Source organism: Podarcis raffonei, chromosome 9, assembly GCF_027172205.1.
Source record: "Podarcis raffonei isolate rPodRaf1 chromosome 9, rPodRaf1.pri, whole genome shotgun sequence".
Classification (NCBI taxonomy): domain Eukaryota; kingdom Metazoa; phylum Chordata; class Lepidosauria; order Squamata; family Lacertidae; genus Podarcis; species Podarcis raffonei.
The window spans coordinates 54,731,652-54,747,784 of NC_070610.1; the positions used below are offsets into that span (position 1 = coordinate 54,731,652).

The window sequence follows — 16,133 nt, forward strand, 5'->3', positions numbered from 1 at the left end:
TAACCTGATTACAACAATTGACAACAAGGATAAGGCAATCTATGGCTCCTAGTCAATGTAGCTTGGTATCATCTCCAGTATCAGTTCTTGGGGGACTTGGACAGAAGAGTGCTGTTGTACTCATGTCCTCCTTGTGGGCTTCCCATAGACTTCTGGTTGGCCAATGTGAGAACAGGAGCCTGGTGTAGATGTGCCTCGGGCCTGATAGGGCTCTTGTGTCCTGGGGGAGGGGCTGCCCATAGACATAAAACAGACAAGCACAAGACTTAACATGATGTATCTGTTGTTAGATGGTACTAGGTGAAGGTAGGGATGCAATTTGGATGCTCCTCACATTAAAAAAAAAACAAGCTGGCACATACAGGAGAAACTTAGAGTTTTCCTCTTGTCATGCATGTTCTATGTGTCTGGAGCAGGGGTCGGCAAAGTTCACGGTCCCGCAGATGCCGCAGTAGGCCGGAGTGTATGTGCGCACACACATGCACAAACGCCATTTCCTGCATGGAGGAGGCATGCAGGAGCTTCCTGCAGCCAATGGGAAGCTGGCCAGCATCACAGAAGGCAGTCCCTGCTCTGCTCCGTGCCGGTTTAGCGTGGCCCATGGGAGCCAACCAAGCAGGCGGCAAGGGTCCTCGAGCGGTCAGCAGGGGTCCATGGGGCGGTTAAACGACCCCCATGGGCCCCATGGGGACCTGATTGTGCACATGCAGTACCAAGATGGCATAGCAAGCAACAAGACAAATAATCAAGGACATTAAACTCATATATCCCTCTTGCCGTGTGGGTCAAGCTTAACTCCATATAATGGAGCTGTCCCAGTATTGATGAGCAAATGTGCAAATCCAGCCAAACTGCCCTGCTGATGGAAAACTGATAAAGTGAAACCATCTGGCATGGAAGGGTCCTTGAAATAAATAAGGCAAAGGGTTGAGCATCTACTGGACTCCCACCCTTCTTCCACTCAGGCTTATAACCTGTCTAGACCAGAGGAGAGCAGAAGATAAATTGGAGTCCACTGGTAGATCTCTGGGCAATTTAAAATAGACCTGCAAGTATTTTTGGCTTCCAGTTGCAAATTACAAAAAGACTTCCCCCTTTTTTTGTAATTTGCAGAAAACTGGAGTGTATTTTTGTGTGAAATGATTGCAAAGCCAATTCTGATAATGAAAGCAAATATTTGGTCTGGGATATGTGCCTCACAGGCATTCTGTTCCTTTTTTTACACCAGCCCTACAAGCCACTCTCTTGCATTTGACTCTAGTTGGTGAAACTTGAGGGTCTAGATTAGATAAAAAACAAAAAACTAAAGCAAGTAGATCCCAGAAGTCTGGCCACCCAGACTACTTTTGCTTTAAAAGAAAGTGCAAACAGGGAGAAACAAACCACAGAATTCCTTCTAACTGTTTGCTTGGCCATGAGAAGTTGTAGAAGTTGCAGAAATGCCAACCTGATTGCATTTCCTGGTTTGCCATACCTCTGGCAACTTGACCTAAAGTACCATTTGTCGTGCCCCGCTGAATAAATCTTGGAAGTTGCGGTGTGATTGCTTAATAACAGATGACTCAGAGGAAATCATGAGCTATTCTCAGACAAGCAAAAAATTAGGCTAAAGTTCAGAAAATAATTCACTTGTAAATTATTTGCTCCATCACAAGTAATTGCAGCACTCTTTGATGCCTTTGTTTTGCTAGTTATAATATACTTGGCTTGGCTGCACTCCAAGCTGGCTTGATTTCAGGAACCCATCGTGGCTTGCCACTTACAAGTCCCCCCACCCCCTTACCTCCCACCTCAAGAGGATTTATGTACAGTTGTACCTCGGGTTACATACGCTTCAGGTTACAGACTCTGCTAATCCAGAAATAGTACCTCGGGTTAAGAACTTTGCTTCAGGATGAGAACAGAAATTGTTCTCTGGCGGCAGCAGGAGGCCCCATTAGCTAAAGTGGTGCCTTAGGTTAAGAAGAGTTTCAGGTTAAGAACGGACCTCCAGAATGAATTAAGTTTTTAACCCGAGGTACCACTGTACTTTAACATGGAAGTTGTTAGCAAAACAATTCTAGGCCATCAAACAGATCATGTCATACAGAAACTTGGTATAAGTCTCTCCTCAAACTCTTCCCCTCCCTGCGTTATGCATGTCCAGGCACATTAAGAGTTCCTATAAATTCTGCTGTATACAAAGCGACGCTGAAAGAAACTTGGATAGGAGCAGTGAGTGGGTGCCGAAGTAATTCACACTAAAGGTTCTAGATTTCTATGACAGAAACATGCAACGGGGAGCAGCGGAGATGAGCTTCCTAGCTCCACCCTCCCTTCACTATTCTCATTGCCCTCCACAAGATACAGGCAGGTCTTCTAAAACCGAAAGCTTTAGATCCCTGTAAAAAAAGAATGTTAGAATCCTGGGAAACCAGTGTTTTATAATGCTTAGGGAGCCTCCATGAAGACAGAAGGCTCCCCTTTTCAGAAGAGTTGCCATGCACTACTCTAACCCCACCCTTACCCCCAGCAAAATTGGTTCAACAAGTTGGATTACTTTGCAGAGCTGGTATCTCAGGTCTGCAATCCCATCCATCCCCTTCAGTGTGGGTAAAATAATGCTGAACTGCAAGGGGAGGAGGTAGTGTGGAAGACTGACGCACAGCCCTGATAAACAAACCACGATGTAGCCAATAGCCATGACATCTGAATTGGGCCAGTCAAAAGTCACACAGTAAATACCTAAGAAGATCTGAAATGGGAATCTCCAACTCATTCTCTTGTCCACTATACTAAGCCTTGGCTCCATCTGCACTATATATTTAAACACTATTATACCACTTTTTAAACAGTCATGATTTCCCCCCAATGAATCGTATTTTTGTGGGGTGCTGAGAGTTGTTAGGGGACTCCTGTTCCCCTCACAGAGCTACAGTTCCTAAAGACGTTTAACAGTCAATCCCTCTTACAAGGGAACTCTGAAAACCGTGGCTCTATGCAGGGAATACAAGTGTCTCGTAACATCTGTCAGCACCCTTAAAAACTACAGTTCTTTGGGGGAAGCCAGGACTGTTTAAGGTTGTTTAATACTGCTTTTGATGTATAGTGCGGATGGACACTTAATCTAGAGTTTAGAGTTTAGAGACAGCACCCTGGCACAATAGCTAAGTTTATTCTGCTTAAAGAAAGTTGTGAATTAAGTAGATCTTTCTAAGTCACCATGGCAGATGGTTAGAATAAAGTATTTATAGGAATTTCAAATATGCAAAGGGCACTATGTACATCCCATGATCATGTTTCACTTTGCGTCAGTTCTTGTTTTATTCTCACGCTAAATAAAAGACATGGTTATTCCTGCTAAAATTATTAATCTATTTATTATTATTATTTTCTGCAGATCACCAGAAATTGGAAAGAGAAGCTAGAATCTGTCGCCTTTTGAAGCACCCCAATATCGGTAAGAATGTGGACAATACACAGCCATGTAGAATTTTTTTTACAGGGCAAATGCCACAGTATTAGTCTCAGAGAAATAAGGCAGACCAAAGAGATGAGTTTGTGCTTGTACTGATGTGATCTAATACCACTGTCGGAGCATTAAAACTTTTAATTTACTAAGGAATTTCTGCATATGTTGAGAAATGCAAATATTTCACATTTCAATAGGGAAGGGATACAAAACCTTGGCCCTGTTGATATTGCTAGACTCTAGCTCCAATCATTCTTGGCCAGCATGACCAGTGGTGAGTGATCAAGGGAGTTGTAGCCAACAACATCTGGAAGGGCAAAGGTTCCTCACCCCAGACCCAGCTGTGCTACCCAAGGAATAAAGAAAGGGAAAGAATGGTTAAGTAGTAGGCTAGGTGTTAGAAATGAAAAGGACAGCTCTGACAGCTCAATGGGATGGAATTTTCACAACTCTATTAATACCTAACAAACCTCCCACCCATCCCTTTTCTTACCTTTTCACCTGTCCTATGCAGGGGCTATAAGCTAATGTGGCAATGTGTGGCAATCAACCATATCAGCACAGTTGTCTGCAATATAGCAAGAGTTTTAAAATCGCTACAGTAGAGCTTCTTCTTTGAATTAGAGGGTATAAGTCGAACTAAGCTTGTTTTCATTGCTGAATTTGAACAGGCTTGGAGGGAACAGGACGCATCCCATGGCCTGTGTGGAACTTTCTGAAGCATTTGTAGCAAATTGTGCTCATGTTTCTTTTTTGCTTTGTGCTGTTGTTTTTTCATTGTGTTGAGATAAAAGCATTGTCCCTAAGCTCTGGCATATTATCTTATGCTTTCTAGGCCAGTTGTTTGGGGTTTTGGTGGTTTGTGTCACTTTGAAGATGCTCATGGACCTAGCGAAGTCATTGCTCAGCTCTGGGCCTCTGGTGAACACTTCAGCAGTTCTTATGTGTGTGGTGATGTTTGTTTTGAGATTGCAGGCCTTAGCCGAAGTCCATGAGAATTTGAAGTTGGTGGGCAGTTCAAAGGCAACTATCTGCTGCTATCTTGCTGTTTAGTTTGAAAAAAAAAGATATATGCTTTTGAATGTGGCAATAAAGGCCCATTGTTTTTCATTTTGATGTGTACTGGCTAACTCTATGGGATGACTATGTTGTCTGAAATTTTGCAGCAATACAGTTTAGTGTGGCAGTGTCAGAAATGTCTTGTTCTACTTTATTTATTGCCTCTAAGCCCTTGAATGAAATGTTTGTAGGGGGCCATCTTCTGTTTCTCACCTTGCTTCTGTTTGGGCAGGAAGAAAGCCAGAGATACCCGAGGGAGGAAAGAACCCCTCTACCTTACAGCATCTTCTTGCTGTGGGTATACATGCAAGCACCCTTCCTCATTTGTTTACTGTATGTGTTCATGGGAAGTGGATTCTGTCCGCTGGCCACATCTGTTGATGTATCCCTGCTTAGCCATGCACCCTTGGCAGTCACACATTTAGCACTGGTGAGAAAAGGACAGGCGTTTGCACAGCTTCTCTACCCTGGACCAGTCAGCGTTCCCAGTTTAAAGGAAGAGCCTTATCTATATACATGTGTGTGGTTCTTTCTCACGGACACCATATTTGTGGCAGCTACAGGAGGGGTACCTAATGGGCTTGCTGGGTATGTGGCCAGCAGGAACGATCCTGTTCCCCTTTCACACATTAATGTGGGAAGGGTGCTTGTATGTACACCCACAGTGAGAGGCTGCTATAAGGAAGAGAGGGAGCTTTTTCTCTCATCCCTGACATCCTTCAACATCTCTGGCATTGGTGCTTGCAGGCCGGCCACTTGCTCTCAGTCCAACCATCCCCATTCATACTGATCTTCTGGGGATGCAGCTATACAGAAGATGGGATTAGATTTGAGGCCTGCTTTATTATAAAGCTAATATTTGTCTGTTTGGATAATACAAAAATGACTTTATAAGTATGCCTTGGTTCTTTAGAGATTTGGACTTTCTGCATTTAAGTGATACAGCTTCTGTATTAAAAAGTGATGGAGCCCTCAAAAGAATCAAGCTGCTGTTTAGCCAGTGTTTTCTTTTATTTATTCTTTTACTTCATAAAATTTATAAACCGCTTAATTGTAGAAAAACCTCAAAGCGGTTTACAAAAACAATAAAGCAGTAAGATTATTGGTAATATTGCTATTGCAACAGCATTGTTTATCTGGTAAAATTTTTGAGCCCGCTTTCAAAGTTGCCAATCCTCATTAAATTGGAATAGGAGGATGGATATTTTCTTTATTGCTTACTGCAAAAATAAAGATACTAAAGTAATGTTTCATTGCATTCTGCCAACCAAGAGCTGGTTAGCATAGTACATAGTCTAATCACATGAGTATAGGATAAAAATGTAGCATGTAAACAGAGCAACAGTGGACATTATGAATGGCAATCCCCTTGATATGGTAGGGCTAAATTGAAAAGGCGTGTGTGGGAAATGGGACATGCAAAAAAAGTTTCACTTTTAACAGGACTTGAAAAATGAACTGAGCAGTGTCAGAAATCAGACTTTACAAATATTCTTGTACTGTATTCATTGTAGTTATCCAGGGTTGTAATGATACTAAGGGGGAAAAGCTAGAAGAGTAGTGGGAAATGGCTCTTTTTGTAGAGTCTATTTTTTTCTGCACATGGAATTTCATTTCAAAGTACCTTAAATTATATGCAGTGGAGAGAGAAGGGGAGAGAGTGAGATACAAAGGGCTTAATTTCCCCTTTTATGTTGCTTCCTTTTTGCTTTCTGGTAGTCTTCGATTTCTAGAATTAAGTGGAAAGAATCTCTGGTGCAAAAAAATGGGGTGGGGGAAGGAAATCCATTTTTCTTCTTCATAATAAAAACACATTCCTGAACTTTCCATTTTCTGGCCTGCTTCCATTTGGAATGTGCTTTATTTTCCATGTTTGATTTGTAAAAAAGAAATCCTTTTATCTTTCCCATTATGCTAGCCCAATATTGTTCTTGTAGCTTTGTGTTGGCATGTATTCCTTGGTTTCATTTTGTAATCACTAAAACCTGTGAGATTTCATTAATTATTCAGGCAGCTATACAATTTTCTATTTACTATTTTAAAATAAAATAAAATGTTGCTGTAACATGTTATATAACAAATAGTAAAAATGTCTTGAGTTTCAGGTGGAATGAAAAACTGCTGTGGCTTGCAGATTACATGCTACAAGAGCTGTAAAATTATTATTATTATTAATTATTATTAAAAGCTTTCAGTTTCTGGATTGTAAAGTAAAATGCCTTAAATACCTGTGTGTTAGTTACATCAGTAAATCTTACCAATGTAGCTTGCAGCCTTCAGTAGCAATACCTGTGTCTGGCATTAATATTTTTTTGTTCAAATAAACAATATGTTGCAGCAAACTAATCAACGTAAAACATGTTCTCCAATGTTCCCTGTTTTCTGAGTAAAACACTGCCTCTGTTTTCCTTTCTTTATTTTTTAAAGAATGAAGTATATGATCATCCTTTCCAGTTTTCTGAATTTTTGAATGAGTTTGAATTGAATTTAATACACAAGATCTGCAACAAGAGAATGGGCCTTTTCTGTGGTTGCTCCCTAACTGTGGAATGCTCTCCCCAGAAAGGCTTGCCTGGTGCCATCGTTACATGTATTTAGGCAAAAACATTCCTCTTTACCTGGGTCTATGGCTATTAAATAAGCTGTGGCTTGTGAAAGTGTGTGGGGAAGGGAAAGGAAAGGACTGTTATTATGATGGCTACGTAATTATTAGGCTGTGTGTCAGTATGGTTTTTATTATGTTTTTATCATTGATGTTCTGTAAAGTTTTTCTAATGATATTCTAATAAAGGGTGATATATAAACTGAATAAATAATAAAAATAATAGATCTATTGTGAGATCAAACATTCCATCTTTGGTGTGATCCTGTATTTGTCTACTCAGAAGCAAGCCCCATTGAGTTCAGTTGGACTGCAAGGTAAATTGATTGCCATCTTAGTTTTCTTTTTTCCCATTAAAAGAAGGTATTTGGCCACTTTTAACCACACACCATGTCTGGAAGAGAGTAGCCAAAGCAGTGTCTAATTCCCACCTATGAAGATTAGGGTTAAGAGGAAAAGATCATATCACAGAACCATTACCATCCTAGCTAGGCATGAAATTATATGCATGCGATAAGGGTGCACAGGGTAAACTTGTTTTTCAGGTGAATGCGATCACAAAGGCTTCTTTTCACTCATGCGTTGATCTCTTCTATGATTTTGCCGATTAGGCTTGCTTTGTTTATTTTTTTCAGAAGCAATTAAAGCCTTTTAACAATGAGGACTTGGGAAAAAATGAGGGAGGCAGAGAAGCTAAAAGGGAATCAACTGCCTGATTCTTAATGTCCTCCCTTCTGCTGTGTACAGAGGGAAATAAACAGTTAGTTGACTTTAGCGAATGGAGCTACTCTTTCATACTCCCTGGTGTATGAAAGATATGTCGTTCATGTGTAGCATTTCCTCTCAGATTTCTTTCCCCTACTCTAGACCACTCCAGGGCCATTCTTGGCCTTGCCTATGATTGCACAGCGTTGACAAAAATGTGTACCAGCCTGTGTATTGTCAGGCTACAGATGGCCAGCTTACCTTGTGGGGAGGTTTCCTCGTTTCTTAAACATGTTCCAAAGCATTGGTCTTCAAACCAGTAGATTGGGGCCAGCTACTGGGCCACAGCCTGATTTAAGCTGGGTTGCTACTGCAGTACAAGTACATGGTTAAAAAGAATAAGAAACGAGTCTCCAGAGCTTGTTTGGGTTAAATGAGAGCTCTGGTTTTGAAAAGATTGAAGACTGTTTTACAGCAATACAGGTGACTGTGGGTTTTGCTTGAACAGATAGATTGTTGTTGTTGCTTTATCCCTAGTTATTTACATTAGATTGAAGACAATAGGTTCTACCTGTTCCTCCACTGCAGCACTTTTCCACTACATTTTGCAAAGAGGTGTGGCTTAAAACAACTTGCTTTGGGTAGTGAGTTTTTGTCTTTAAACAGCGTATTAGACACACTGTTACATTATTTAAAATTAACAGCTCTGGGGCGCCAATCAAAGGGTTGTGCCTGGTGCTGCTGTTCCATTTGGGCAACAGACTTCCATTTGCAAAGTGGAATTGCCCCTGCAGCCCCCTGCGCAGCCTCAAAAGTTTGTTCCAAGGGGTTGGGAGATCCCCTGGAGCTGATTTTGAGAGTAGGAGAGGAAATCCTGTTGCAGAAGCAGAACTTTGTTTCCAGAGTATGTGATCCAACCCTTTGAATTCTGGCATTCTCACCTGATGCTCACCCTGCCTTACCTTGAAGTTATAGCCTAGAAAACCTTGCTGTAGTCAGTTTTTAAATACTATTTTTCTTCTTCTTCCTGGGCCTAATTGCAATTCCAGAAGCCTGATTAATGTTCTGGCACATTTGAACACTTTTTTGACTACTTGATCCAGCAGAGAAATGGCGTGACTTTACCAGTGCTAGAATGTCTAACCCAAATACTGTTTAAACATGTTAAACAATGGGTTTTGTGAGTCCCTGATTGAAAACGGCAGTATGCTTAACTACAGAGCACTTCTAGATGCGTGTGTGCGAGCATGGATGCCTCGGAGCCTCTCACAAAGCTTAATGTGCCATAGAGCAGAGCAAGTGCGCCAGCTACTATTTCAGATAAAATGTCTGAAATGAAAGGAGCCAGAGTTGCATCTTAAAGGCATATCCAAAGAGACAGGAACAAATGCCACGGAGCAGTAATAGCTTCTTTCACTGAGAGATGACCTCTGCTATCCATTGTACTTTGAAAAAATGCAGATGACACTCGGTTACCATAATCCTGAAGAACCTTGTTGTGTTTAGCTATCGGCCCTCCAGCAATGAGTTCTGTGTTGTGTGTTCCAGCAAGCTCTCTTTGAAAGTAACACACATGCTATGCTGCCTGCCAGAAGCCCCAATTTAATAAGAAAAAAAAGATGTAGACTAAATCCTTGGATGTTTCTACTGACCTATTTGTTTTCTTCTCATACAATTTTTGTTTACACACACAAACTACACACAATTTTTCCCCTCGCGACATTGCTTTCACGGTTTAAAAGTTAAACTGTGAGTGGTTTTCGCCCTTCCCCAGCCCTTGTATAGTTTCCTCCTCTTGTGTTCGTGAAACAATGAAATAATAATAATAATAATAAATTTATATACCACCCAGCTGCCTGGGTTGCCCCAGCCACTTTGGGTGGCTTCCAACAAATTAAAATATCAAACACAATAAAACATCACACACATTAAAATCTTCCCTATACAAGGCTACCTTCAGATGTCTTATAAAAGTCAGATAGTTGTTTATTTCCTTGAGATCTGAAGGGAAGGTGTTCTGTTATTTTAGGGTATGTTCCTATTTGTAGTTGAATGGGTGAATGAAGCTCAGAATACATTAACTTCTTACAAGGTGTAATTTTTAATAGGATATATTTTGATCAATCAAGGTTGCAATTCTAAGCACATGTACGAGGAAGTGATTCCATTGACCTTGGAGGACTCCGCTTCTAAATAAACATGCTAGGCGGGGACCTTATACCATGCAGGCATGTAGAAAACAGTTCTCCTAAAGAAGCCACCGACATTATGCTTTTGGGGGATACTTTTCCATTGGGAAAAAAAAATCCAGCTTTGACTTTAAAACCATTGCATGTTTAATTCACTGCACATCCTAGCGTTTCTATTTAAGCCACTTCAATAGGGCCTGTGTCATTGAAGTGCTTTGAAGGTTGAGGTATACTTGCTGGTGGAAGGCTGTTCTTGCAGCAGAAGGTCCCGAATGCTCTTTCATGCCCCACTTGTGGGTGACTAATAGGCTGATGCTCAGCAAGTCGCTCATTCACCAAATGAAAAACAGCCAGCGGACCTGATGAGATACCTGCCGAAGTCTTCAAAGTGGGTGAAACTGAACTTACACAACAACTTCACAAGCTCATCGAAAAAATCTGGGAGAGAGAAGAGATCCCAACAGACTTTAGGGATGCCAAAATTATCAGTCTCTTTTTTAAAAGGTGACAGAACTGATTGCGGAAACTATCGAGGCATCTCTCTATTAGCTGCAGCTGGCAAAATTCTTACAAGGATCTTAGCAAACTGTCTCTTAACAATATCTGAGGTGACCCACTGTAAATGGCATTTTGAGGAGATGAGATAGAAGCCTTAGTCTTTTACCTTTCACCCCCATGGTCAAAGTCTTCCTCCTGTAAAACTAGTTGTTGTTCAAGGCCTTTATATTGCCAGGGCAGGATTGAGTTTGAAAGGGATTTGGGGACAGTCATAATTCTGAGTCCCCCCCTCACTTGAAAAATGTAAGGCATTGGTCATATTTCCTTTACTTTTATAGAAATTAAACCAGGTCCAAAAAGCCATTTACAATATTCAAACACTTCTGCTAGTGCTCCACTAGAAGCCTGCAATGGAGCTGAATGGTTCTGAGTTATCAGAAGTAGAGACAGGTTTATGGGGGAAAACCACATTTCACTAATTCACTTCCAAGCTTTTCTCCTTAACAATTAGGACTAAGGATTTGCACTCATTTCCCACAAAAAAAAAGTTGTGTGCTGTGCAAGGGCCTGTCTGGCTCTTGCTTCCATTAAAATCTAGTGAGAGTTGAGTTCTCAAAAAAACATGTGCATGTAATTACATCTATGTTACTTATATCATATGCTAGAATTGTGTTTAACGACCTAAAAACTAAAGAACGACACATTTCTCATGAAAGGTCAGTGTTGTGTCATCTGCTATGTTAATGTAACTTCTTTTGTAATGAAGCAAGTGTTTTCAATCACTTGAAGCTGGTCGCTGATCAATTAGGTTAGTGTTCATTTATAGGTAGGTTACCGGTGGTAAAAGTGAAAGAGCTGTGCTCAGTAAGTGATGAAGTGATGCAGAGGACCTCAGGAGTATTGCTATATGGGTTCCGAATGGGTAACATTCCTTTAAGAATTTAATTCCATACAAGAGGATAATAATACCTTGTTGTAACTGAGATAAAATCAGGGTCACTGGCCATTATAATATAGTATCAACCTATCATCCTAGCAGGTAAGTACATACTTAGGTTGCAGTTACTTGGTAGTAATCCCATTGAACTCAATGGGACTTTCTTCTGATTAGATACTGACATGTTGATTATTTTTATTAAGCCTGTGGTGTTCAAGAGTTCTTAACCATTTCCTCAATTGTGACCTTAGGATTATCTGCACTTAAGATCATTAACTGACTTAAGAGTAAATTCTCAATTCAAGATAAATATAGTCTACTCAGTACTGTAGACCAGAAACATAGCCCAACTGTTTCGTTGAAATTGGCCCAAAATCATATAGATGCCAGTTATTTTGTTTGGTAGAATTACACCTCACTTAAGATATTTTGGACCAGAATCAATATCCACCCAAAGTTTTAAATACCTAATTCCTTCAGCTATGAGGTGAGTGTCCAGAATATGCTTAAACCTCTTCCTTTGAAATTCGTGCTCCCTCAAAGTGATGGAGTAGTCTGGCATCTGAGATTTTGTCCAAAATGGAACCAGATATAAACAGAGGGTTTTAAAATAAAACCAGGTCAGACGTATATAGGAATGTTACTATGAATGTACTAGTGATGACTAAAATTATACTGGCAAGGCATTAGGAGTTGTATACTGTTCCATCTTTGAGGGAACACCTCAAAGAGGTCTGGCAACAAGCCAGAACAGAAAATAAATGTCAAACTCTTAAATCAGGTTAGAAATAAGCTTGCCATCACAACAGGATCATGCAGATAAGTGACTGAGATGTCTTAATTACTGGAATGAAAACTGTGAATTCTGCATTCTGCAAATCATTTTATTTTCTATTTGGGGAAAAAGAAAAATAAGAAAGTGGTACATGGACTCCTCAATATGCACAATGGAATGTGCTGAACTGAAACAAGCAAGGAGGTGCCAGCTCAATGTGAGACTTCATTTCTGTCACCCTCATGCTTTATTAAGTCATTGAACATTCCTGTTGCCAGCTGTCAGTTTGATGGATTCTGGAAGCATTTCCTTTATCTGGGTTAGTGAAAATTCGGCTTCTGACATTGTTGTGTGGCAATTGGCTGCAGAGCACTGATAACTGGAAGTACAATACCAAATATAGCAACAACCCGTTTTCCTCCCTTCGTCCTAAGACAAATGCTCTTGCATCCTCTGAGCAGGTTCTAAAAAGTGTCACTTCACAAAGGTCTTCCTACATTGTGTGTGTGTGTGTGTAAATGTGAAGGAGAGTGGGGATGAATTCTGGCCTATTTATGAAAAAGCTACGCCTATTTAAGAAGTTCTGCCCTATTTATGAAAAGCTTGTGAATAAACTGAAAATATTAAGGGGCCAAGGTAAACAAGATTTGACTATACCAATAGAAGAGGCCTTCCCCTTAGCACTCACATTTGCAGACACATGATTGCGAAATGTATTTGCAAAGGTTTATTTTCTGTTTCTGTATGGATTTCGGTTAACAATGATATAATAATAGTTGCCAGTCTGTCTCTGTGAAAGTGCTGTTGCTTTAAACACTGTGTGCAAGTTTATGTCAGGGTTCGGCCCTGCCCAGACCTGAAACCTGAGGTCTCCTCAGATGTGGAGGAAGGAGAGCTGCCACCCCCACCTACCCTACCAGCAAATCTTCATATATATTGATGATCCTAAGGAACCATCAGACCTGGACATCCATGTTGAAGCTACAGCTTTCATCACAGATTCAAGTTCCAGCCTTTCCTGGAAATGCTGAGGATTGAACCTGGGACCTTCTGCATGCTAAGCAGGTGTTCTGCCACTGAGCCACAGTCTTTCTCTATGTTCACTGATCTCGGATTCTTGAAAGAAGCACATGTGTAGTCTAATAATGCCAAGGTTTCAGGTTCGACCCTTGCATGGGACAGCTGCTTAGTCCTGCATTGCAGGGGTTTAGACTACTAGAGGATCCTCAGGGCCCCTTCCAACCTGTACAATTCTACAAATGCAAAAATGAAATATTATTTCAAATTATTATTTTTTTAATCTCTTTGTTAAGAATCTTTTCTTTCTCACTTCTAAGTATAGCCAACTTCTTTCATCAGCAGAAGCTATTTCTAGCCTCAGCTTCATCTTAGATGTTTAGATATCGCTTAAAAGCAAGACCAGAGCCCTCCAAATTTCTTAATTCGTTGTTATCCACCAACTAACCATTTTAGACTCGGGTCACTGGACCATGGCTTAGATCTGCTGAAAAGGTATTTCAGTGATTCCCATGTTACACTCCTCCTGCTATAAGCCTTTTTATTTTGATGGTTAATTTTGAGACTAAAGACACTGCTAAAATTCACAGGACTGCCTCCTGAGTAAGGGCTTTTAGAATGTTGGTCTTTTCACCTGATGTTGTGTACTCTTTGTATTGAAAGCAAACCCCAAATGCTATCAAGTGAGAACTTCCAAATGGAACAACAAAAGGCCGGTTATTGTTCCTGGGGATTTGAAGGCACTTAGCTTTTTGGCTTATACCCAAGGAAACCAATTATCTCCTACTGATAGCATGCTCTAGAGTGTAATTATTCTTGATGCAACTATATGTACTTGGGGAAAAATTATTTTTAGTGGGCTGAGTTGTTCCCCAGAATATTTAAGTGTGCTGATATTTAAAATGCGGATGGTCACAAGTAAAAGGATTTCTATAAGTAAAAGAGGCTCACCACATAAACATGCTTGGTGAATATATAAGCAAGTAGCCTGTACTTCCTTGTATTTATAAGGGGGGAAATGTCTGTTCCACCCATGAGCTCTACATTCTAGTTCAGGGATGGGGAGCTTGTGGCCCTTCAGATATTACTATATTACCAATATATTACCCTTCAGATATTACTATATTACCAGTAGTCCTAGCTAGCACGGCTAGTGGTCAGGGATGATGGAAGTTGTAGCATAGCAATATCTGGAGGACCACAAGTTTCCCTTCCTTGTTCAAGAATGGAAAAAACCCCACTTAGATTCTTTTTCTTTTGAGAGGGTGGGGAGGAAATGCAAAGTCTTTAAATGTCTTTTCTCGGCCAGAAATCTTTCAGGATCTAACTATCTCATTGCCTGCAGTTTGTTATTAAACATGCCACCCTATTCACAGCTTTTACAACAATTTATTTAGCACTGGTAGTGTGCTGGGTGCTTTGAATTTTAAAGCTTTGGAATAACAAGTAGGCATGCTGTTATTGTGAAGTACTGATTCATTTACTTTTACTCCAGCAGAAGATAGTAACTTGTTCTCTTACGTTTTAAACTTTTAAGGAGAATGAAATGTAAAATACTACTTTCTGGAGCAGATTGTCCTAGCGTATACAATGCTTTCAGTTACAGCATTCAGCAGTGCTTTCTTTCTGGGGTACTTAGGCTCCAGCCAGCATAGACAGTAGTCAGTGATAATGCAAGTTGTGGTACCACAACTTCTGAAAGGCCTCAGGTTCCCCCTCCTTGTAGGAAGGTGTTTCAGTGCATATGGGGAACCTGAAGAATCATGGATTCTGAACCCATGGAGAAGAGACTCTGAATGTAGTTCTATGCATTTGGCATAGTGGATGGCATTATTTCCTGACCTTACAGAGGACATCCATAGGTCGTTCTGCATTCGTTAAAAACGCCAGAGTAGATACCAAAAGGATTTTGTGATTTCTTATTTTTTAATTTGTCAGCAAGGTCTAGAATTTAATCTCTTGACACCACTATTTGCCTCAGATTTTTAGGCTGTCTTCCTAGAAAAGTCAGTTCAGTTATTGGTATCTCTACCTTACATTTTCTATGGTTTAAGAGAGAGATTAAAATAATTTATTGAGTTTTTCTGCAATCTCCTTATTCTCCTCCAAGACAGTTGTAGCTCCTTTGTCAGCCAAAGGTCAAACCACCACCTTGGTTAGTTGCCAGATTCTGATATATTTAAATATGTTTAATTCCTCAAATTCTTTCCTTTTGTTCTTTATTGTGTGCTTTTGCCATTTGTGATCTTTTGTTGCCCTTATTTGACCAAGACTTTCATTTCCTCAGAAAAGGTCTTGACTGTCTACCAGCTTTCTTACTCATTAACCACTCTAGTGTCCTCTTGGACTTTGTGGTATCCTTCATTCTTTGTACTGTACATTTTACTTGAGCATCTTATTAGTTTTGGCTAACCTCCAAGCATTCTGGGAAAATTTAACCCTCTTAACTTTCTTTTTCAACCTTCTTTTTAACAATTCCCTCATCTCCGAGAAGCTTTCTCTTGAAATAAACATGACTGTGTTGGACTTTTGTCTTAATTGTTCATTTACAGTTGAATTTAATAGCACTGTGCTCACTCTTCTAATCAGTTCCACAGCAGTTTTGTTTGCATGCCACTTAGACTTACACTGAAGATAAAGAAACATGGAACAAAGCATTTTAAAAACACAATAACAGCAGCTAAAACATAAAAATTGGTTTCTCATTTGTTTGCTTAAAATAATCCTTAATAAACTTAACTTTGCTTAAGTGAGACTCCTTTGAGACTGACTTAGTTGAATATCACCCAGTATATACAGCGTGAGTCTTTTAAAAGAGGCCCTGTGGAGCATGTGTAGTCTGTATCCATGGGGACTCTTTTAAAGGACTCACCCTGTATATGAGAGAGAAAAACTGGTGA

The 16,133-nt window shown here is 40.2% G+C and overlaps 1 protein-coding gene across 18 annotated transcripts in view; it reads left to right on the forward strand.

Annotated features, from left to right (window-relative positions):
- CAMK2D (calcium/calmodulin dependent protein kinase II delta) overlaps positions 1-16,133 on the forward strand; it is a 137,392-nt gene that overhangs the window by 51,555 nt on the left and 69,704 nt on the right. For 17 of the 18 annotated variants that reach the window (XM_053403668.1, XM_053403670.1, XM_053403682.1 and 14 more), the window contains exon 3: positions 3,380-3,439. The exons of the other annotated variant lie outside the window; for it this stretch is intronic. In XM_053403668.1, coding sequence (XP_053259643.1) covers positions 3,380-3,439 — 60 coding nt within the window. The remainder of the gene's footprint in view (positions 1-3,379; positions 3,440-16,133) is intronic. 18 annotated transcript variants of the gene reach the window in all.